Source organism: Phoca vitulina, unplaced genomic scaffold, assembly GCF_004348235.1.
Source record: "Phoca vitulina isolate PV1807 unplaced genomic scaffold, GSC_HSeal_1.0 scaffold23, whole genome shotgun sequence".
NCBI classification, from domain to species: Eukaryota; Metazoa; Chordata; class Mammalia; order Carnivora; family Phocidae; genus Phoca; species Phoca vitulina.
Window position 1 is genome coordinate 2130781 of NW_022589726.1, and position 25097 is coordinate 2155877.

The 25097-nt window shown below is 35.9% G+C and overlaps 1 protein-coding gene across 2 annotated transcripts in view; it reads right to left on the minus strand.

Moving 5' to 3' along the window:
- TRHDE (thyrotropin releasing hormone degrading enzyme) overlaps positions 1-25097 on the minus strand; it is a 371263-nt gene that overhangs the window by 99084 nt on the left and 247082 nt on the right. For both annotated transcript variants that reach the window (XM_032420460.1, XM_032420459.1), the window contains one exon: positions 18915-18980. In XM_032420460.1, coding sequence (XP_032276351.1) covers positions 18915-18980 — 66 coding nt within the window. The remainder of the gene's footprint in view (positions 1-18914; positions 18981-25097) is intronic.

Below are 25097 nucleotides of genomic sequence, written 5' to 3' on the forward strand. Positions count from 1 at the left end.
CCATCCCTTCAACACATTTACCCTTATTTTTGTACATATACAAGCTTTTCTTTCATTAAAATTTTGAGAGGCACTTTCATAGACCAAAATACACCCAAAATCTAGTGTGTGGCACTGATCCATGCACCAGCCTGATAATATTTGATCATATTCTGTTTTTTTGTTTGTTTGTTTTTTATCTTTATCTTTTTCTTTTTCTATTTTTTTTTTTTTTCCCTCTTCCCTTTCTTCTCCCCTGGTTTCAGGTTTCTTCTGATTTGTTTAGTGTATATTTTTCTGGGATTGTTGTTATGCTGTTAGCATTTTGTGCTCTCATTCATCTATTCTCCTCTGGACAAAATGACAAGATGGAAAAACTCACCTCAAAAAAAGGACAAGAGGCAGTACCTACTGCCAGGGACCTAATCAATACAGACATTAGTAAGATGTCAGAACTAGAGTTCAGAATGACGATTTTAAAAATACTAGCTGGGCTTGAAAAAAGCATGGAAAATATTAGAGAAACTCTTTCTGGAGAAATAAAAGAACTAAAATCTAACCAAGTTGAAATCAAAAAGGCTATTAATGAGGTGCAATAAAAAATGGAGGCCCTAACTGCTAGGATAAATGAGGCAGAAGAGAGAATTAGTGATATAGAAGACCAAATGATGGAAAATAAAGAAGCTGAGAAAAAGAGAGATAAACAACTACTGGATCACAAGGGCAGAATTCGAGAGATAAATGATACCATAAGATGAAACAATATTAGAATAATTGGAATCCCAGAAGAAGAAAGAGAGAGAGGGGCAGAAGGTATATTGGAGCAAATTATAGCAGAGAACTTCCTTAATTTGGGGAAGGAAACAGGCATCAAAATCCAGGAGGCACAGAGAACCCCCCTCAAAATCAATAACAATAGGTCAACACCCCAACATCTAATAGTAAAACGTAACGAGTCTCAGAGACAAAAAAAAAAATCATGAAAGCAACTCAGGATAAGAGATCTGTAACCTACAATGGTAGAAACATTAGATTGGCAATAGACCTATCCACAGAGACCTAGCAGGCCAGAAAGGACTGGCATGATATATTCAGAGTACTAAATGAGAAAAATAGGCAGCCAAGAATACTATATCCAGCTAGGCGGTCATTGAAAATAGGAGAGATAAAAAGCTTCCAGGACAAACAAAAACTAAAGGAATTTGCAAACACGAAACCAGCCCTACAAGAAATATTGAAAGGGGTCCTCTAAGCAAAGAGAGAGCCTGAAAGTAACATAGACCAGAAAGGAACATAGACAATACACAGTAACAGTAACCTTACAGGCAATACAATGGCACTAAATTCAATAGTTACCCTGAATGTAAATGGGCTAAATGCCCCAATCAAAAGACACAGGCTATCAGATTGGATTAAAAAACAAGACCCATCGATATGCTGTCTGCAAGAGACTCATTTTAGACCCAAAGACACCCCCAGATTGAAAGTAAGGGGGTGGAAAACCATTTACCATGCTAATGGACACCAAAAGAAAGCTGGGGTGGCAATCCTTATATCACACAAATTAGATTTTAAATGAAAGACTATAATAAGAGATGAGGAAGGACACTATATCTTACTTAGAGGGTCTATCCAACATGAAGATCTAACAATTGTAAATATCTATGCCCCTAACATGGGAGCAGCCAATTATATAAGCCAATTAATAAAAAAGGCAAAGAAACACATCGACAACAATACAATAATAGCTGGGGACTTTAACACCCCCCCTCACTAAAATGGACAGATCATCTAAGCAAAAGATCAACAAGGAAATAAAGACTTTAAATGACACACTGGACCAAATGAACTTCACAGATATATTCAGAACATTCCATCCCAAAGCAAGAGAATATACATTCTTCCCTAGTGCCCATGGAACATTCTCCAGAATAGATCACATCCTAGGTCACAAATCAGGTCTCAACAGGTACCAAAAGATTGGGATCATTCCCTGCATATTTTCAGACCACAATGCTTTGAAACTAGTACTCAATCACAAGAGGAAAGTCGGAAAGAACTCAAATACAGGGAGGCTAAAGAGCATCCTGCTAAAGAATGAATGGGTCAACCAGGAAATTAAAGAAGAATTAAAAAAATTCATGGAAACAAGTGAAAATGAAAACACAACTGTTCAAAATCTTTGGGATGCAGCAAAGGCAGTCCTAAGAGGAATGTATATAGTAATACAAGCCTTTCTCAAGAAACAAGAAAGGTCTCAAATACACAACCTAACCCTACACCTAAAAGGGGCTGGAGAAAGAACAGCAAATAAAGCCTAAACCCAGCAGGAGAAGACAAATAATAAAGATCAGAGCAGAAATCAGTGAAATAGAAACCAAAAGAACAGTAGAACAGATCAATGAAACTAGGAGCTGGTTCTTTGGAAGAATTAACAAGATTGATAAACCCCTGGCCAGACTTATCAAAAAGAAAAGAGAAATGACCCAAATAAATAATATCATGAATGAAAGAGGAAAGATCACAACCAACACCAAAGAAATACAAACAATTATAAGAACATATTATGAGCAACATATATGCCAGCAAATTAGATAATCTGGAAGAAATGGATGGATTCCTCAAGATGTATCAACTACCAGAACTGAACGAGGAAGAAACAGAAAACCTGAACAGACCTATAACCACTAAGGAAATTGAAGCAGTCATCAAAAATCTCCCAACAAACAAGAGCCCAGGGCCAGATGGCTTCCCAGGGGAATTCTACCAAACATTTCAAGAAGAATTAATACCTATTCTTCTGAAACTGTTCCAAAAATAGAAATGGAAGGAAAACTTCCAAACTCGTTTTATGAGGCCACCATTACCTTGATCCCAAAACCAGACAAAGACCCCATCAAAAAAGAGAATTATAGACCAATATCCTTGATAAACATGGATACAAAGATTCTTACCAAAATACTAGCCAATAGGATCCAACAGTACATTAAAAGGATTATTCACCACGACCAAGTGGGATTTATCCCTGGGCTGCAAGGTTGGTTCAACATCCACAAATCAATCAATGTGATACACCACAATAATAAAAGAAAGAACAAGAATCATATGATCCTGTCAATAGATGCAGAAAAAGTATTTGACAAAGTACAGCATCCTTTCTTGATTAAAACTCTTCAGAGTATAGGGATAGAGGGTACATACCTCAATATCATAAAAGCCATCTATGAAAAACCCACAGCGAATATCATTCTCAATGGGGGAAAACTGAGACCCTTCCCCCTAAGGTCAGGAATGCAGCAGGGATGTCCACTATCACCACTGCTATTCAACATAGCATTAGAAGTCCTAGCCACAGCAATCAGACAACAAAAAGAAAAAAAAGGCATCCGAATCGGCAAATAAGAAGTCAAACTCTCACTCTTGGCAGATGATATGATACTTTATGTGGAAAACCCAAAAGACTCCACCCCAAAACTGTTAGAACTCATACAGGAATTCAGTCAAGTGGCAGAATATAAAATCAATGCACAGAAATCAGTGGCATTCCTATACACCACCACCAAGACAGAAGAAAGAGAAATTAAGGAGTCAATCCCATTTACAATTGCACCCAAAACCATAAGATACCTAGGAATAAATCTAACCAAAGAGGCAAAGGATCTGTACTCAGAAAACTATAAAATACTCATGAAAGAAATTGAGGAAGACACAAAGAAATGGAAAAACGTTCCATGCTCATGGATTGGAAGAACAAATATGGTGAAGATGTCAATGCTACCTAGAGCAATCTACACATTTAATGCAATCCCTATCAAAATACCATCCACTTTTTTCAAAGAAATGAAACAAATAATCCTAAAATTTGTATGGAACCAGAAAAGACCCCGAATAGCCAGAGGAATGTTGAAAAAGAAAAGCAAAGCTGGCGGCATCACAATTCCAGACTTCCAGCTCTATTACAAAGCTGTCATCATCAAGACAGTATGGTACTGGCACAAAAACAGACACATAGATCAATGGAACAGAATAGAGAGCCCAGAAATGGACCCTCAACTCTATGGTCAACTAATCTTTGACAAAGCACGAAAGAATGTCCAATGGAAAAGACAGTCTCTTCAACAAATGGTGTTAGGAAAATTGGACAGCCATATGCAGAAGAATGAAACTGGACCATTTTCTTACACCACACACAAAAATAGACTCAAAATGGTTGAAAGACCTAAATGTGAGACAGGAGGCCATCAAAATCCTAGAGGAGAACACAGGCAGCAACCTCTTCAACCTCAGCCGCAGCAACTTCTTCCTAGAAACATCACCAAAGGCAAGGGAAACAAGGGCAAAAATGAAGTATTGGGACTTCATCAGGATAAAAAGCTTTTGCACAGCAAAGGAAACAGTCAACAAAACCAAAAGACAACTGACAGAATGGGAAAAGATATTTGCAATGACATATCAGATAAAGGGCTAGTATCCAAAATCTATAAAGAACTTACCAAACTCAACACCCAAAGAACAAATGGTCCAATCAAGAAATGGGCAGAAGACATGAACAGACGTTTTTCCAAAGAAGACATCCAAATGGCCAACAGACACATGAAAAAGTGCTCAACATCACTAGGCATCAAGGAAATCCAAATCAAAACCTCAGTGAGATACCACCTCACACCAGTCAGAATGGCTAAAATTAACAAGTCAGGAAACGATGGATGGTGGGGATGCGGAGAAAGGGGAGCCCTCCTACACTGTCAGTGGGAATCCAAGCTGGTGCAGCGACTCTGGAAAACAGTATGAAGGTTTCTCAAAAAGTTGAAAATAGAGCTACCCTACGACCCAGCGATTGCACTACTGGGTATTTACCCCAAAGATACAAATGTAGGGATCTGAAGGGGTATGTGCACCCTGATGTTTATAGCAGCAATGTCCACAATAGCCAAACTATAGAAAGAGCCCAGATGTCCATTGACAGATGAATGGATAAAGAAGAAGTGGTATACACACACACACACACACACACACACACACACACACACACACAATGGAATATTATGCAGCCATCAAAAGGAATGAAATCTTGCCATTTGCAACGACGTGGATGGAACTGGAGGGCATTATGCTGAGCGAAATAAGTCCATCAGAGAAAGACATGTATCATATGATCTCTCTGATATGAGGAATTCTTAATCTCAAGAAAGAAACTGAGGGTTGCTGGAGTGGTGGGGGGTCAGAGGGATGGGGTGGCTGGGTGATAGACATTGGGGAGGGTGTGTGCTATGGTGAGCACTGTGAATTGTGTAAGGCTGTTGAATCACAGACCTGTACCTCTGAAACAAATAATACATTATATGTTAAAAAAAAAAAAAAGAAGAAGAAGATAGCAGGAAGGGAAAAATGAAGGGGGGGAATCTGAGGGGGAGACGAACCATGAGAGACTATGGACTCTGAAAAACAAACTGAGGGTTCTAGAGGGGAGGGGGGTGGGGGGATGGGTTAGCCTGGTGATGGGTACTAAAGAGGGCACGTACTGAATGGAGCACTGGGTGTTACACACAAACAATGAATCATGGAACACTACACCAAAAACTAATGATGTAATGTATGGTGATTAACATAACATAATAAAATAAAAAAAATTATGAAATGAAATAAAAATGAGTAGCACAGCACTGGAAAAGCATTATGCAAAATATAAGAATGTTTACATTTTATTCTACTTGATAGGAACCAAGAATGAAAAGGTATGAATAATTGTGTAACCTTTATTATTAAAGTATTACAAGTTTCTTAGGAGGAAGCCCAGTAAAAGAGGAACCACTATGAAACTTTTCAAGGTACAGGAGCGTCTGGCCACCAGACACAGTAAAAAATAAGTGGTATTTAGGAAAGAAAATTCTTTGAATAGATAGAACAAAATCAGTTATATCATTGTTTGCATGCATTTTTAATTTTTATTTTTTTAATGTGTGTTTCACCTAGATTTACTATTACAAGTTGCTTACTTACACACAGGAGAATTCAGATTTTTCTCTAGGAACAAAAAAGCATTTTACATATTTGAAAAATACACTGCCCACCTAATGAGTATAATTTTGTAAAATCAGTATACTTTCTTAAAGGGTTGCAAAATATACCAGAAAATCAGAGAATTTTAAATCAAAACAACTTGCTGGCACATAAAAGATTCGTTTGTTTTAAATTATAAACAATGGCATATTTGCACATCAGTTTTGTTTTCACAGATCTCTTATTTAGCAATTACATATCATGCCATCAATGCTTCCACGTGCAGAAGCATTACCAGAGGTGTAAGTAATGTTGCCATTGCTGAATTTGTACATTCTGGAGCAAGCTGACAGGGTCCTACACCTGTCAGTAAAATAATGTGAATGTAAGTCTATAGGGATGTTCTAGGGTACTAAAATATCCCCACCTCTCACTTCTGCCACTAGCTTGAAATATTACTGAGACATAAAATGAATCTATTGGTAAAACTGAAGTTTGTGAATTGCTTTTCCTGAATGCCCTGGTAAAGGACTTTGACCATAACAAGCTCACGAAATAGATAAATTATATCCTGCCTGGTAAAAATACCCTGCCTTTTGTAAATCAAGATGCCCACAGACTGTAGGGCATGTACATAGAGCTCCCCACTTTTCTCAATCAGCCCTAGAGCTGGTGCCTAGTTGAGAAAAAAAATGCAACTCAATTGAGAAAGATGTGTGTATTTAGAAAACTAAATAGGAATTTGGGCTGATCTTTATCAGCCATGTGATCTTGAGTAAGGTATCTATTTTCTCTGAACTTTAATTTCTTCTACTGGAAAGGGTAGATAATATAGTACTTACCTAGGAAGACTGTGCACAGAAAATGACATAGAATGAGAAAAGCACCTAGAAAAATGCTGTCATACCAGAACCCAAGAAATGTTAGTTATTATAAGACCAAGCTCAAGGGAAAAATACCTCTAGAGTTGACATATTTGATCTCACCCCCAAGAGTAGTCAAAATGTTCCAGAGGCTCAAGAAGGGAAATTATATAAACTAACTGGAAGGAGGATAGTGCTTAGAGGGACTTTTTTTTTTTTTTAATTTTTAAAAAAGTAAAAATGCAAGAAAAAAATTGAGGCCAGAGTTTTTTTAGACTTGAGGAAAGCTTAGAAACATTCCCTCTCCTGGGTCTGGAAAAAGAAAGAAACTAGGAGGGCTCCTGAGTTGTGCAGTCTAGCACCCTATTTTTCACAGAGATCTACTCAGGTGACAAGCCACTGATGGCTGGTGACTTGGGTGGCATGGAAAAAGGGCACTAATTAGGTACCTCAGCACAAAATAGCCATACCTAAGTTGGCATAAAGCCACAAAAACACTAACATTCAGGTGACCAGAAAGACAAGGCTTGGACAAGATATATACCAAACACTCAAGCAACATGTGCTCTCTCACTTCTTTCCCATTTACAATTCAGCCCACACCAAGAAACCAATATGAATGCATATCAGCGTGGAGAACAAAGGGCTCTTCACCATATGTACCAGACTGAAAAAGTCCCCTGGAATATCCTCATATTAATAGGCATGACATTAGGGAAATTCAATAAGGGCAGAGATGCTCAGAAGCATGGGGATTTCTTCTAGTCAGTGTTAAAATCATATATACTTGTTAATACATTGCTTGTCAATGGCGGGTATTTGTCTATCAGATCCTTCCTATTTTTGTTTCCCTAATTATCCAGCTTATATTTCATAGCTCATCTTAATCAATTCCTAGCCAATAGCCTCATCTCCTTTGCAGCTCTATCCTTCAAGTTTACTAGTTGGCAAAACCCCAATCCTGGATGAATCCAACTATGTGCCTTCTCTAAACCTGCATCATGCCTCTGAGCATTACGGAAGAAAATAATGCAATTGAGCAGTTTAGTTTTATTATGAATTCATAATTCCCAAACTCAAATAGGCACTCAATACAATAGTCATGCCATCCTACTCTTCCCAATCCTCAATCTTCAAACCTCTCTCCCACCCAGTATTACCCCACTTTAGCTCCTGACTTTGTTCAAAACACAAAAAAAATTAGAATTCATCAGAAAGGAACTCCTTTGTCTTCCCATTTCCAAATTCCCAAGTTTACTGGAAGTGTATCTCCTATCAGATACCATTTCTTTTACCTTCTCAAGGACCAAGGTCCCAGTCATCTCTCACTTCTCTAGTTTCTGACCATCAAGTTTTCCTCTCCTGACTCCTTCTCTACCAGCCTAACTCATACAACTGTCCCCCATCTTTAAAAACAAAACAAAACAAAAACTTTCCTTAGCCTTATCCTCCTCTAACAACCTACCCTGGTTTTCTGATCTCTTTCCTTGGCAAATTTCTTTAAATTTTACTCTCCAGACACTGTTTCCACTCAGACATTTCCCATGCACTCTTTAACCCATTCCACAGATAATCAATAAATTTGCAAGCTGCCAAAAGATACACTTTTCAGTCTTTACTCCACCTCTCAGTTGCATTTAACCTCATGGCTCACTTTCTTGCAATAAGCTTTCTTCTTTACTTGGGTGATGCCACACCCTTGGTATTCTGCCTGCCTCTCCGGCTGCCCCATCTTGGTCTCTAGCCTGGGGACTCCTCCTCTTCTCTCAACTTCCAATTGTTACAGCCCCACAGGGCTTGTTTCTAGGCCTTGACCCCAGAAACGTCAGAATCATTCTCAGGTACCTATTCTTCCTCACCTCTCATACGTACCCTTCACCCAATCTATCCCTAGATCCATGTATCATCTGGCCTTCAAAAAACATTTTGAATCCATCCAAGTCAATGTGTATCTACTGACTACGTTGCCATCATCTCTCACCTGAATCCCCAAATATCTTCCTAATTTTATTACCTGATTCCTCTCTTGGTATGCTGACTGCCCCACTCCCAATATATTATTACAAGTTGCTAGATAACTGTTTTAGAACCACATCACATCCCAGTTTCAAACTGTTTAATAGCATCCCACTGCACTCGAAATAAAATCCAGCCGCCTTAGCACAGTCTCCTTTGGCACTGCATGATTACTTCCTGCCCTCCTCTCTTACCTTCTCTCTTGTCCTTACTAACTCTGCTCCGCCACACCAGTTTCTTTCTTTTCCTTGAACTTGCTCAGTCCTTGGCCTCAGCCCTTTGCACAAGCCCTTCCATATTTCCGGAATGATCTCCTTCCTCCCCCAGCTCTCTCTCAGCCTTCAGACCTCAGTCTGCATGCCTTCTTCTTAAGAAGGAGTTCCTGAGCACCCAATCTAAAATTGTCTGACCCATCTGCCCACATGTTCCCTCACAGCGTTCTATTTTTTTCCTTCCCAGCATTTCTCGCATTTAGTAAATATATATGTATTTGCTTTTTTCCTGTTGAGGGCCAATCTTATCCTGTTACATATGATTCATGAAATCAGGGGCCATCTCTGCTATGTGCAGCATGCCCTGAATCCTTGGTACTTATCACGGGGTCTGACATAGAATGGGTATGTAATAAGTTGGTGTGGAATAAATGAATAACCGAACATGCTGATGGGGGAGCAACGTGTGCTGTGGATCTAAACCAAAGCACAGCTGGTGCAGGAAGTGAAATCACAATTTTGGTTTATTAGCACAAAGCATTAAGAAAAGATCTTAACACTCTAATGCGTTATGGCTCTTTAGGGGGAAAAAATGATTTGTAAAATAATCACAGGGAGAGACCTTGAGCAGAAGAGAACAGGTGACTATAAGAGACTGATTGCAAGAGGAAATGAGATTCAGGATGACAAATGAACATTGCCATTTCTTTGCTCCTAGAACCAAGCCCTCTCTTCCATGTATAGAAACACAGAGGTAGATCAAATGTTTTGAATGCGTTTGAACCTTTTGTAAGTCATTCTCCAAATATATAACTTAGGTCTTTAGCACTCCTCCTAAGGCACTAATTTATAACATGGGCTTTTTCATCATAATGCGAAGATATTTAGATATCATGGGGAAAAAGAATGTGTAGTACACATGTTATGGTTTATTATTTTTAGTGTATTGCCATTTATACAAAATTATGAAAACAAGAGTAAAACTTCAATCTTCAAGTGGGTAGGACACATGGATGATTATGTCACCAAAGAGTGAAATCCAAGAGAATATATGAAATATTTTCAACATCATTTGTGATAAAAACATATACACTGAGATAGCAATTGGATAATTTTTTAGTTACTAAATTAGTAAGAAAATTATTTCGAAAGTAAGACCTAAGGCTGTTTGCTTAGTGCATTATAAAAAGAGAACTTTCAAACTTCTACCACTATATACTGGCATAACATTTTGGAAGAAAAATTGATAATATGATTCCAGAAATAGATATGAAGAGACAACCAAAATGTAATGGGAAAATCTATAATTTGAATACCATGACAGTATTGTTTAGTTAACAGAAACCGGAAAGTGATCTGGATGTTCACAAACAAGGAAAAAACTAAATATTTTATGGTACACCCAGTATTAACCTATATAATAACATCACCAAGCAGTTAGGAAAATATCAGTAATGAGAAAAACCACCTTCCCAACTCAAGAAGGTCCTTTTTGCATCAAAATTTACAACATTGCCAGATATGTGGTTACATAAAGGTTCTGAAAAGAGAACGTTAAAGGAAAAGAAAAAAAAATTAATCAAGGAAAAGAAAGAAAACTGCTGATGTAGGAGTTATAATAGGTCAGGAAAACAGAAGCCTGTGAGGCAAGTTTACTGTATCCTGCATTAGCAATCTAATCAATTGGTACAGTCCTCAAGGAGTGAGAGACACTTTGCAGATCGGTGTACCCAAGGGCATGCATATTTAAAGATTGGTGTACATTTGCACATATACCCACATCAAATATATCCACTCATCAACCAAAGGTGTCTAAAAATTTCACATATACATTTTAAATAAAGTTATCTAAGACATCGTTTTATAGGACCAACTCTATATAGCTAAAATGTATAAAATATCCTGAGCCCTTAACTAACAGGTAAAAGAAAACCAATAAATATAACTTTCTAAGACTTCCTATTGAGCTGGGTAAATGCCTACAGGATGACCAAATAGAGATATTTGTCGTTAGTAATAAACGCTTTTTAGTTAATGCCATATACTCATAGTGGTCAGTTAACAACACTGAACTCAGAGGCAAAACGATAAGGATTCAATCAGTAGTTGTACATAAACAAATTAGTTGAAACTAATGAAATAGAAGTTATTTCTCTCTGACTGAGAAATATGAATAACTACTGTTATTTAATTTTTAAAGTATTTGTTTTTTTATTAGAGATAGTATTCTTGATTCTCAAAACCATGGAATCTTTCCTTATAATTAATATTTTTTCTATATTAACATTCTCAATAATTTTAGCTTTCTAGTTAGGTCTATAATAAATTAAATGCTAATGAGGTCAAATCCAATGACTAAAAACACCAGCAACAATAACATTATTATCATATGGTATTGAGTGATCACAACAAATTAGTGTGAAGTGTTAACCTTTCTACCAATAGTATATCTAAAACTGCCCAGTGATCTAAGTGAAACATGGAGAAATTTGAGCAAAATCTGTCTGTGGTTATTCATTTTAGATGAAGCATGATTCAGCTACCATCTGGATGAAAACACAATACTAACTCTTCAGAAAGGAAATGAACTTCGACACACTGTCTCTGTTTCTCTATTATTCTATGACTTTTCATTTTTCTGAAAAATCTACATGCAAGGGAGAAAATGCTCTCTCAGAAATGCAAGCCGGAAGTTATCGAATAAAAACCCTGTGTACACATGTTAACATAGAACTTTTCACTGGAACACAAGTTATTGAGTATGTTGTTGCTGCTAATAATCCCTCTGGCTTTATGCCTGTCATTACCTTCAAGCTATCAGAATTTTATGAGCACAAACCAATAATAATGATATTTCCCTTTTGCTTTTTATCCACACCTCATTGCCTTACATTGATTTGCATAAGCAATTTCTAGCCTGATAATTGGAGCCAAACATCTTGTTCTGGATTATCTTATGGAAAAGAGCAGTTAAATACTAATCAAGAGAAATCTTTTTTATTCAACTACATTTTAGATGATACTGAATTACCCTCATTGGCTGAGCAAGAAGGTAACTCATTTTCTGACATGGATTTCAGGTTCTGAGTTTACATCAAGCTTAATAATGATGTTTCTTCACAATTTCAATTCCCCAGTGTTGACTCATAATAACATGAAGAATGGTGTCGCGAGGTTCAAATCATTATAACAATACAGTTTTTTTTAAAAGAAAAAGCAATAGTACTACGTAATAATTATTTTTAATAGTTACTGAGCTAATCAATGTTATCTGAGGGTTTCGTAATTATAGCTTTATTCTTTTATTTCCAGAAAAATAAGAGAAAAAGAGAAAATATAACTAAGAGATTAAAACAAGTAAAAATGAAATAAGAAAGGTCAATGCCGTGTAAAAAAAAAATTCTATCTAAAAGAATCATTACTTGAATTACTTCAGAAATAAGCCTATAGTACTTACATAGAATGAGAATTTGAGCTATAGGAACTTAAGTTATAAAAACAAAGTAAAAGAAGTACATCTTAATTTATTGATCATATGTATAAGCATTACTACATGTGGGTGAAAATTAACAAATATGCACTGAAACAAAAAGATCCCCAGGAAATAAAAAGATGTAAGGACTGCTGAAAGATTCAGCAATACTTAAACAGTATTACGGGTTGAACATGGAGTGAAGTATGTCCACACTCAGGAGACCACTGTGTCACCAAAGCCAACTGAAGACAGTCTTTCAAAGCACTTCTGGATAAAGACTATATATTGAACAAACCCATCTAATTTCACTCTCTCTCCAAACCTAACTAGAACTACACCGAGTATATGAGTATCATCAATTCTTTGTGATAACTAAATATCTTGATTTTCTGAAGTCTAGCAGTAGCTTTCCTGACCTTTACTCCTCTAACCCTCCCAACAGTTTTAGGAAATTCATATAGCCTGTGTTAAATCCCTTTCTATTTGAAAGACCTAGAATGGGTTTGGTTTTGTTACCGTATTATGTACCAAGAGTGGTATGTTCCAGGAAATAGAACCTCAAAGATGGGAATCTGATCTGTATTTCTGCCTTGATTAGATTTAGATGAGGTAATATCATTGATCATGGATAATAAGGTCCTGGTAATGTATGGTTTTCAGGGTCAAACAGTATTTTTTTTTTTTTAAAGATTTTATTTATTTATTTGACAGAGACAGAGAGAGCGAGAGCAGGAACACAAGCAGCGGGAGTGGGAGAGGGAGAGCAGGCCTCCCGCCGAGGAGGGAGCCCGATGTGGGACTCGATCCCAGGACCCTGGGATCACGACCTGAGCCGAAGGCAGACGCTTAATGACTGAGCCACCCAGGCGCCCCAGGGTCAAACAGTTTCTTAAATTATCATCTACAGTTGTCTAAATTGAAGAAGAGGCTTTGGGAAAACAAATGATTGCTTTACTAGAACATTACCAGAGCATACAGAATTACAAAGTCTTTGAGAACAAAGGCTATTTCTTTTCTTTTTTTTTTAATGTTCAGTTAGCCACTGTATGGTACATAACTAGTTTTTGATGTAGTATTCAATGATACATTAGTTAAGTGTAACACCCAGTGCTCATCACGCACGTGCCCTCCTCAATACCCATCACCCTGTTACCCCCTCCCCCCACCCACCTCCCCTCTGAAACTCCTAGATTGTTTCTCGGGTCCATAGACTCTCATGGTTCATCTCCCTATTTCTGACAGGAGAGAATTGCATCCGGATGGGGACCTTGAAAGTCTAAATTCCACTGAGCCTCCTTTAGGGTCAAAAGCAGCTCTTCCTGTCTCTGAAAAAGTTAGTTACCACTAGTTTGAATCCCTTATAATGACACTCATCAGGGGGGATGCTGATTCTCAAAACCAATGTCTAATATATCTCAATGCCCTCAGACCCACAGGTACAGACTCCAGCTGATTCCAGGAATGTAAGTAGAAATTCTGACTTTAGAAAAGATAGTATATGCTATTAAAAATCACCAAGAAATTTCAAAAAGTCCTTAGAAAATGTCATCTGAGACAACTGTAGCTTCATCATAAACACGTAAAGTATCTAGAGCAAAATATGAAAGTGTAACAAATTACGAAATATAACTAAAAAACAAGGGAAATAGAAGCAGTTTCTTAGCAGTTGGCTAAAAAGAAACATCACCAGCAAAAATTCCCTGTAACAACAAATGCTGGTCTGGTTTGATTATAGTTACAGTACTATGTACATTGAAGGCCATATAGCCTTAATATTCAGATCATAACTAAGATTCAAGAACAGTGAGTCACTCACTTTTGCACATCTAGTTTACAAATTTTTCTATCAAATTAAAATAGTTCCCAAATTAAAGTATCAAACCCAAATTGTCTAACTAGTAAAAAAATGCATTAAATAAATCTTACATTTGGAGAATCTGAAAGATGAAAAAAATCTTAGAGAGTATTTTGTCCAACTCTTGCATTTTATAACTATAGAGTCAAGGGCCAAGAAGGATTTTGTGACTTGTAGAAAGCCCACCATTAATTAGAAACAAAAATGAGAATCATTTTCATTGCCTCATGCTTCCCAAAATACACCAGCTATTATTTTGGGAAATGGATTATGTAAAACAGTAGATATGTAGAAATACACCAGCTATTATTTTGGGAAATGGATTATGTAAAACAGTAGATATGTAGAAGTTTGCAAAACTATAAACATTTCTATGTTTTAAAAATATATTATTTATGAGGGCATACATAATCCAACAAAAGTTCACACTTGGTTTGCTCTACATTTCACTTTCAATTTAAACATCAAAACAGAAGCTGATGTTAGTGGTAGCCAGGACTAATTTTTTATAACTGTATATACTGTTATTTTAAAAAAGAAGTTTTAAGGCAATTTATTTTATTTTTTTATTATTATTTACATACAATGTATTATTTGTTTCGGAGGTATAGGTCTGTGATTCATCAGTCTTACACAATTCACAGGGCTCACCATAGTACATACCCTCCCCAATGTCCATCACCCAGGCACTCCATTCCCCCACCCCCCACCCCTCCAGTAACCCTCAGTTTGTTTCCTAAGATTAAGAGTCCCTTATGGTTTGTCTCCCTCTCTGGTTTCATCTTGTTTAATTTTTTCCCTCTTTCCCCTATGATCCTCTGCCTTCTTTTTTTTTAAATTTTATTTTATCATGTTATGTTAATCACCATATATTACATCATTAGTTTTTAATGTAGTGTTCCATGATTCATTGTTTATGTCTGCCTTGTTTCTTAAATTCCACATATCAGTGAGATCATATAATTGTCTTTCTCTGATTGACTTATTTTGCTTATCATAATACCCTCTAGTTCCAACCATGTCGTTGCAAATGGCAAGATTTCATTTTTGATGGCCACGTAATATTCCATTGTGTGGGTGTGGGTGTGGGTGTATATATATATATATATATATATATATATATATATATATATATCTTCTTTATCCATTCATCTGTCGATGGACATTTGGGCTCTTTCCATAGTTTGGCTGTTTGTGGACATTGCTGCTATAAACATTGGGGTGCAGATGCCCCTTTGGATCACATTTGTATCTTTGGGGTAAACACTCTGAATGCATCCAATCTCTTCTGATCTCAGAAGCTAAGCAGGGTTGGGCCTGGTTAGTACTTGGATGGGAAGCAATTTATTTTAAAACTATGCTAAACTGAACCATTTAAGCATCAAATAAAATTTAAGAAATTAAGGAATGAGAAAAAAAAATATCAAGAAGACCAGACCAAGGAAAGTTGTGATAATAGCTGATCAAATGAATTATATAGTTATTAGGAACAAAACTTTTCTCAAAAAGCTTCTAGAGTCCCTTCCTACTGAGAAATATATGGGTGAAGTGAAACTGAAAATGTATTTTCCAATACAAAAGGTAGATGAGTAGAGTTGAATTGATACTCAGATACTTTGTAAGTTAAATACGAACAACATTTGAACTGTCCCAGAAATTTTCCAGAAATCTACTACCTTTCTATATTACTTTTATTATTTTTAATATATAAGTATTATATTTATATAAATTATTTTATAGCTATTAATACTTATTATATATTAGTATATATTTATTTATATTAGATTTTAAATTTTATATTGTGTATAGTATATAATATATACAGTTGACCCTTGAACAACATTGGTTTGAACTACACAGGTCCACTTATATGTGGATTTTTTATAGTACAGTATTGTAAAGGTATTTTCTTGTCCTTAATATTTAATAATACTTTTTCTCTAGCATACTTTATTGTATGAATACAGTATATAATGCATAGAACATACAAAAATGTGTCAATTGACTGTTTATGTTATCAGTAAGTCTTCCAGTCAACAGTAAGCTACTAGTAGTTAAGTTTTTGAGCATCAAAAGTTGTATGAAGATTTTTGGCTGTGTGTGTTGGGAGGGATAAGGGGGTCAGCACCCCTAAATTGTGCATTGTTCAAGGGTCAGCTGTATATGTTTTATATATTTGTGGTTGTATTTGTGAAAAATAGTTGCCTTGTTCCCAAAAGGGTTTAAGGCAGGTCGTAATGATACAAAAACTGTAGGAGAACACAAATTTTAGAAGAAAACTCCATTATAAGATTGTTCCTGCGCAGAACATGAAAGGTCCAAGTAATAAGCTGAAGAAAAAAAGCAGGAAAGGAAAGGCAAGAAAAAGAGAGGGAAGAAGGAAGAAAAGAAAGGAGGGAGAAAAATGTATATGAAAAACATACTATTTGCAGTCTGGGATTGACTACAAACCTAACTCTAGCTCTGTCTTCAACATAAACTTCCATTTGCCAACACAGAAACAGCCATGGTTAATGTAAAAACAATTAATAGATTTTTCCAGCAGAGGTAAGCATTGACAGTCCAGATTAGCTCCTACAACAACATGTAAACCAAGACTCTCCAGAGCCTTGTGGATGGGAAATATATTAATATCAACTCGTTGACCACTCAAGCACCATGACACGAACTGTCTGTTCAGGAGGTCATTTCCAAAATGTATCCCATACATCTTCATGCACAAGAGATGATAATTTATCACCTAGACATAGGGATCTACTGTAAACTAATCCAAACTGCTGATGATACACTAAATCAGTTTGAGTGATGAGTATAAATAAAGCTGCAAGCAAAGTACTGAAGAATACAGATCTATCTGATCAATGAGATGTCACAAGGCAAATGAAATGCAATGTTGACAAACATGGAGTCCCCTCAGTTGAGAATTAACCAAATCATGTATCAGAGCATAAAGGCACACATTAATATAAGTTTAATATAATAGGAGTTCGAGGGTATATTCTTTTTCAGATAAAACTGAAGAGACTGGGTCAGTAAGGGTGTATTAAAAACTGATGTATTTTTGCATATCACCAAAAAAGCGACAGGCTAAAGAAAAACTTTGCAAAACAATAATCCTTTCCAAATAATATAACTAGAGTTATTCAATCTGCTGAGCAAATCCACAGATGAGGAAAAACAATAAAATTTTTATACAGAAAGTGATTTCACATCAACTCGCTACCAGGAAATCAAATTCAATTTGTGTTGCCCTTATGAAAGCTTAGATATTTTCTGGAACTGTCACACTACAACTTCAGTGGGGAAAAATAAAGGATTGGGGATAGGAAGGACATTCCTCCAGACAGTTGATATTCATGGAGGGCACTCCTTGAGAAAAAAGATTTTCCCAACTATGTGATCAGAATAGACACTTGAGCACCCGTCAAATAGGTTCAATAGAATTCAGCTATTCTGAAGGTGTCCCGAATGGAAAGAGCTGATTAAAGTAAATTTCAACCCCTGCTGGAACAAATCTGTAAGAATATTTTCTAAGGGAAATTATTCTTCAACAAATTTATATATTTTTTTCTTTGTTGTGTTAAGTATATGTAACTGTCATAACATATTTAACTCTTGCTTTGTATTTTATCTGTTAGTTTATTTGGGAAAAGATAGAATTATACTACTAAAATATGACCTAATCCCATATGTAGTTTATTTAAATTTCAAAATGAAAAGCTTACTAAGAACAGATAAGATTGATTGCTCTTTCTGTCTTAGCATAATTGTATTTCAGGTGAACATCAATTTACTTTAAAGGACACTTCTAAGTAGCAGAATGCATCATAAATAATTCATCAATCACAGCTGCTAGAAACATGATTTACTTCAACAGATTCAATGGAATAAAAGTTCTATTTTTCTATATTTGTGTTTGCTTTAAAATGTTTAAGAATCCTCCTTGTTTAAGAATCACTCTTAGATTCCATACTTCATATTTTAAATGCAGTACAACACTGCTTCTTTTTTCTTCTTTTATTTAAAACACTGTATTTCCAATTTTAAAAATATTTAAGTATCTTAGGAACAAATAACAATTTACGCATATCAACAGTAAAACAACAACAACATAAAAGGCACATGTCTGAAAAATTGCATTAAGATTTTAAGTCTAACATAATTTATTTTCACTTTACATTAACTTTTATATCGAAGGAAAGAGAAGTAGGCTTTTAGAAAATCCTATGCCACTTATTTAGAATCTCACATATTTGAAAAATACTTCAATTTAAAAATGCATATTTAACAGATCTAAATTGCATAATAGTTCAAGTTTTACCAGTTGATACAGTGAGAATCCTATCTACCACTTTCATTTGTCATATGGAAAGACACTGCTTACCTTATTCATCTTAAAGTTTTCCATCAAATGCAGCAATTTTGTATTGGCAATTTCTCAAGCTGTGAAATATCTTTAAAATAAATATATTGACAAGGAAAATGTAAGAAAAAATAGAAAGCATTTTACTCACTTGCAAACCCCTTTGAAATACTGAATGGCCCATAAAATTAGCCAGCATTCTAATTAGAGCAGCACCCTATAGGAAAGAGTATGAAAAAAAAAAAAAAAGAAAGAAAGAAAGAAAGAAAGACAAGAAAAAGAAATTTCAGTGAAGTAATATGATTCTACAATTATCCTATATCAATTAAAAATTCTGCTTCATTCATGCTGTTGTATTTTTAGAAATAGAAAAGAAACAAGAGAATCATGAATACAATATCCCACCTTACAGATAACAATTGAATTTTTTGTTTTGTGGATCTAAAAGTTCTGTGGATATAAAACCAGTGACTTCTGGCCAGTCTCCTGGACAGAGTGAGTATCTCAAGGCAATAATAAGCTGTAATTCAAGAGTAATAAAATTTTTATTGAACACCATCTATGACAGAGTTAATAAAACATGGTTCTTGTTCTTACAAGCTCATAATCTAGTGAGAGAGGGATACCCATGTTAATAAATAATCATATTAAAATAGAGCTTTGGAGTAACATAGCCATTTACTCTACCCCTGGCTCAACTAAAAGTTGAGCTACAAAAGTGGAAAGTAAGGAATACCAAGTGTTCAGACTGCTTGAGTTCAAATCCTGGCTCTGACACTTATCTTGCTATGTTTACTCAAGAAAATTATTTAACCTTTCTGTTCCTCACTTGTCTCACCTTGTAAAGTGTAGGCAATACTAGGGCTTATGTAATGTAATTGTTCTGAAGCTTACATGTAAGGCAAACTGGGTCTGAAAAACAGTAACCGTGATATGAGTATTAGCTCTCAGTATTAGATCGGGCTACTTGTTTTCATTTCCTATCTACTTTGTTTAGAGGCTGGATGGAGCCTTATGTCCAGGAAAAACATGTGATTGATATAAATATTTAGAATAATAGAAGAAAACACTAGTTTAAGAGTTTACCTCACCTATAACAGTTATTATAATACTGTGGAGAAATATCAGTGAGAAAGGGTAGACATGTAATCAATATGAAACATTCCAAGTGATGATGAAGGCTGGATAATCACAAATTTGTGTGTGAAATATAAATAAGACTTCAAGAATATGTTTCATAGTCTGCACTAGGTTGTTTAAATACGAAGCAATGGGTTACAAGCAGCAAAAGTATAAATATAAATGATAGCCTGGTTTTAGGGGGGAAAAAATCCCTTGACGACTACATACCCCACTTCATCCTTATTACAAATTCACACCCTCCAACAGCTCATTTCTTACTCGTCATTTGTTTTTTATAAGAGAATCATAAGAACCACACATGGATTCATCCTGCCGGGAACTGAACTGTGGCAGTCGGTCCAGTAACAAAAATGAATTTCTATTGTTTGTTAAAAATTGTTTCCTCTAACTCTGGAATTTTAATGCAATCCAGTACTCAGCTCCACGAATTGTCATTAAAGAAATGTCTCAAAAAATTTCAATCATCACCAAAAATGCTCCCAAAATTGGTGTTTTATTCATAACTCAATAAATGATAAGCTGGACAAGCCATAAAGTTTTATGCCTCTTCTGATGTATTTTCCTCCCACACCTTCTACTCTTTGCTCTTTCTTTTGCTTCTTCCTCTTTATGTTCTGCACACTTGTGTAAGTCCATAAAATATAAGCATTTATGATTCAATCAGAGGACCAGGTTAGAATTCCCTCTAGAACTTATCAGCTCTGCTCCTTGAATTTCCTTGACAAGCTCTCCTCCTATACATTTCCCAGTCTAATCTACCCACCCAGAGGGTAGAAACTGTCAGTTCTGCAGCGAAACTAACCCTTGCCACTTGGGAAATGAAACTTAGAATCTCAAGCAGTCAACTCAAACTTTCCTTCAGAACAGAATAGTCATCTTCAGATGATTTGTTTCCCTCCAGGTAATGATGACTTGGTCTCTTGTCAGGCTATAAAAACTATCAATTTAGCATGGTCTAATGGCAAAAGAGTTCTTTCTAATCATAAAGAATGTACCCGTTTTCCCGTCTGGGTTGAGTGCTAATAGGAAGTAAAACCTAGAAATATAATCAATATTTAAAAGTTATATAATACCACTGGACTTATTTTATTATTATACTGTGTAATTTAGTTAACTTTTAGAAAATATGTCTGTGTTGCCCACTTGTACATTTAAAATTCTCCGGAGTAGCATGCACTTTTCTATATTTAACTAGCCTTTTCTTTCCAAAGCTAAATTTTGAAAATCCCTATATCATAGAACTGCATAGACAGATGGGCTCTCCAACTGTTATCATTCAGCCAACATACACTGAGCACCTACTAGGTATGGATTATAACAAAGATCACACCTCTTAATGCAGGCATAACTCACCACAAACCTTTTTTTTTTTTTTTTTAAAGAAAACACCAAATCCCCTTCCAGCTTGCCTTTAAAACCAAGCAAATACCATTTAAAATATTGTAACTTATATTCACCTGTGATTCAAAATTCTAGACCCATTCAAACAAAATGGATGTTAGACAGCCTAAGTAGATTTATGGGAAATAAATACACTATTTCTGCAAGATTTTTTATAATTTTAAGACTTGCTCAAGAAAAGCCGTCACTGTGTTTGCTCTACTAAGGTTCAGGGAGATATAAGAATGGAAGCTACTGATTTCTTTTAAGGTTTCATGAAGAATATTCTGAAAAAGTATGCTTATGAACCCATTCCTCATGTAGTAATTCTATGTGGAGTATTTTTTTCATATAAGTTCTCAGCTAAAATTTCTCTCATTTTACATTGTACTCATCTGTATGCATGCCAGTCTTATAGACATCTCCAGAGAAAGGACTGTGTCCTCATGATTTGGTACCCCTGCTGACTTTGCCTGGCTCAGAGAAGGTGCTCTCTTAACATTAGAACTGCATGAGAGAGAAAGCTAAATTAGTAAAAGTACAGCAATTACTTTGTATTCTTGAAGACTGCTCAGCCAGAATACACAGTTTATTACTTTATCAGTGTACTTTAGTGATAAGTAATCACTTTGGAAGAGAGGAAGATCTTCTCACCTAATTTATTCCTTTAACATATGCTTATTGAGTAAGGCAGTGTACTCGGTATCCTGTAGAATACAAATAGGAACGCCATAAGTTTCTGTCCTCAAGGACCTCAAAGCCTCTTAAGTGAAATGAGAAGATACAATATATTATATGATGAATAACAAAGAAATAAAATACTCTATTGTGTTTCAGAAGGGGGGAAGTTCTTATATCTGGGGGGCTGAAGGATAAAGGGGAATCTAAAAACGTGATGTTTGGGTTGGACCTTGAAGGATGGATGGGATTCCAGGAGCAAAGTTAAACAGAGAGTATAGTATGGCAAATGGCCTTTGTATGGTCATGCAGGTGTGAAAGTGAGAAGCACAAGTAGGGAAGGTGATACTGAGGGACAAAGGGTATAAACCCAGGCAATAGAAGATTTGATGAAATATAAGATTTCAGCAGTCATTAGAGAAGAGTGAATACCAAGGCTAGGAATTAGATCTTATTTAGAAGATGAAGAAGGATTTTGGAAAGGTGGTTTTAAAAATACAGTTGAGCCTTGAACAACACAGATTTGAACTGCACAAGTCCACCTACATGCAGGTTTTTTTTTTTCCAGTAAGTATAGTACGGTACTATAAATGTGTTTTCTCTCCCTTATGATTTTAATAACATAGTATTCTCTTACTTCACTGTAAGAAAATAGAATATAATACATATAGCATACAAAATATGTGCTAATTGACTATTTATGTTATGGGTAAGATTTCCAGTCAACAGTAAGCTGTTAATTAGGGCGCCTGGGTGGCTCAGTCATTAAGAGTCTGCCTTCGGCTAAAGTCATGATCCCAGGGTTCTGGGATCGAGCCCCACATCGGGCTCTCTGCTCAGCAGGAGGCCTGCTTCTCCCTCTCCTTCTCCCACTCCCCCTGCTTGTGTTCCCTCTCTTGCTGTCTCTCTCTCTCTGTCAAATGAATAAATAAAATCTTTTAAAAAAAAACCACTAGGCTGTTAATAGTTACGTTTTGGGGTAGTCAAAGTTATACATGGGTTTTTGCATAGGGTGTCAGTGCCCCTAATGCCTGCATTGTTCAAGGGCAAGTGACTTACCTATGATACTCTAAGAAGGAAGTAAAAGAACTAGAAGCAGAAACAAATAATGGTCACAATAAGGATAAACCAGAGATCAGTTTAAGGAGTAGAACAAAGATCACTTTAAACCTTAAAGTTTCAGTGACTGGAAGATGGTATTAGCAGATATATAGAATTTAAAAGAAAGAGTTAGGTGAATATGGTAACATCCATTTAAAACATGTGGAGTTTGAGGAACAGGTAGGGAACCAGAAGAATAGAAGGCATATGTGACCACAGGAATGAAATTCAGTGGCAGGTTATGATTGCAGACCTAAATTAGCATTTGTAGTGGAATATTCTTTATGAAACCTTAATGCTAAGAGAAAAGCATTGAGGTTTTAGTGAAGGAGAGAGAAAACAGAATTTTAGACTCTCTCTCCAGAGTCTGTATGATCTGCACTTGAGTGTCCATAATAGGTACCTAATAAATAACTGCTGAGAAAATCAGTGCAGATATGGAATTAAGAGCAAAAGATGACACATTATGATGAAAAAACAGAAGTAGCACTGGGTTTAAGTAGTGTCATGTTTTAAGACATGTTTTAAAAGTGCTTCAGATTTTAAGGGAAAAAGTAGCTGAGAAGGCCATAGTAGGTCACATTTAAGAGAGAGCTATTTAAGTAGACTTGGTGTGAAAGCCAGATTGAAAAACAATGGAAACAGAAGGAAGAAAGAAAAAGCAATAAGCATGTCCACATGAGGTTTGTTTGTATTTTTCTTTGTAAGATTATGGGGGGAAATTTTATGCAAAGAAAAAAGATGATCTAGTGGAGACAGAGAGTGGACACACAGTAGATCAAGAGATAGTTTTTGGACCAAGATTCTAGGATAGCTGGGTAAGAAAAGAATTACAGTTAGTATCGGAAATCAATAAGGACAATCTTCCTATGAGACAGGACTAAGGCAGAAAAGGGAAGTAGAGATAAATAAGACATTCTGAATTATATAACACAGAGGTTGAGGAAATGGATTATAAGCTTCATCAAGTTGAACACTTGGTTTATCTGATTCACTGTATAGACTCATTGCAAAAAATAGTTCCTGGCACATAGTAGGTTCTCAATAAATACTGAATAATTGATGGCCTGTCACTTCTCAATAATGTAGGGGATGTGGTCCTAAGATTATGTGAATTGGAACAAGTGGAACTAGGTTGAAGTCACTCTAGGGAAAAGGTAACATGGAATCAAGAATGTGGAAATGTGCAGAAAATTTATAAGTCCTAGTTGAAATGATTAATAATGTACCTTTTATTCACGAAGCACCTTCTACATGCCATATTCACAATACTATAAGGAAAATACTATCTTATTTGTCAGATCAGAAAATTGAGGCTTGAAGCGTTGTGTAACTTGCCCAAATTAACATAGGCAGTAAGTTATGGAACCAGGATTAGAAATCCATTTATATCCAACTCCAAAATCAGTACTCTTAACCAATTTGGTTTACATTATCTTGATCTTAAATCAAAATATTTACATGATACTCCTCAGAAATACTGGATACAGCAAGAACTTAGAAAAAGAAAGGAAATTCTTAGAGTTACTCATTTCTTGGAATCAGTAGATGTTCCCAAAAGAGGATGAAGGGAAATCTAATTCAATGAGACATAGTTGAAATACTTGACCAATATGCCCAGGATTGGAGGTGAATTAGAAGATATAAATTGGCTAGCATTAACAGAACATGTAGATAGACTAGGAGTCACAAATCTAGTTTCGGACAGGTTGAGTGAGAACAAAACACTAGCAAGGTTAAAAATAGTGATATTTTTTATCCGCAGCTATATGTGGATGTGGCAGCTGTGAAAATGTACTGCTCAAAATTTCTACTGTTGGCCCTCTGCATTTGCCACCATGAAAGCAATGCTTTCCTCAGTGTACTCCCAGCCAATGATTAAGCATAACAGTGGAATTAAGGTGCCCATTCCACGGAGACAGGGGACTCTTCTAACAGGAAATTCTGCCTCAAGGAGTCTCCATTGTCCTGGATGAATGTTTCTTGCAACTGGGCTGCAGTCTGAAACTCTTACAACCCAGTGCTCCTTCCT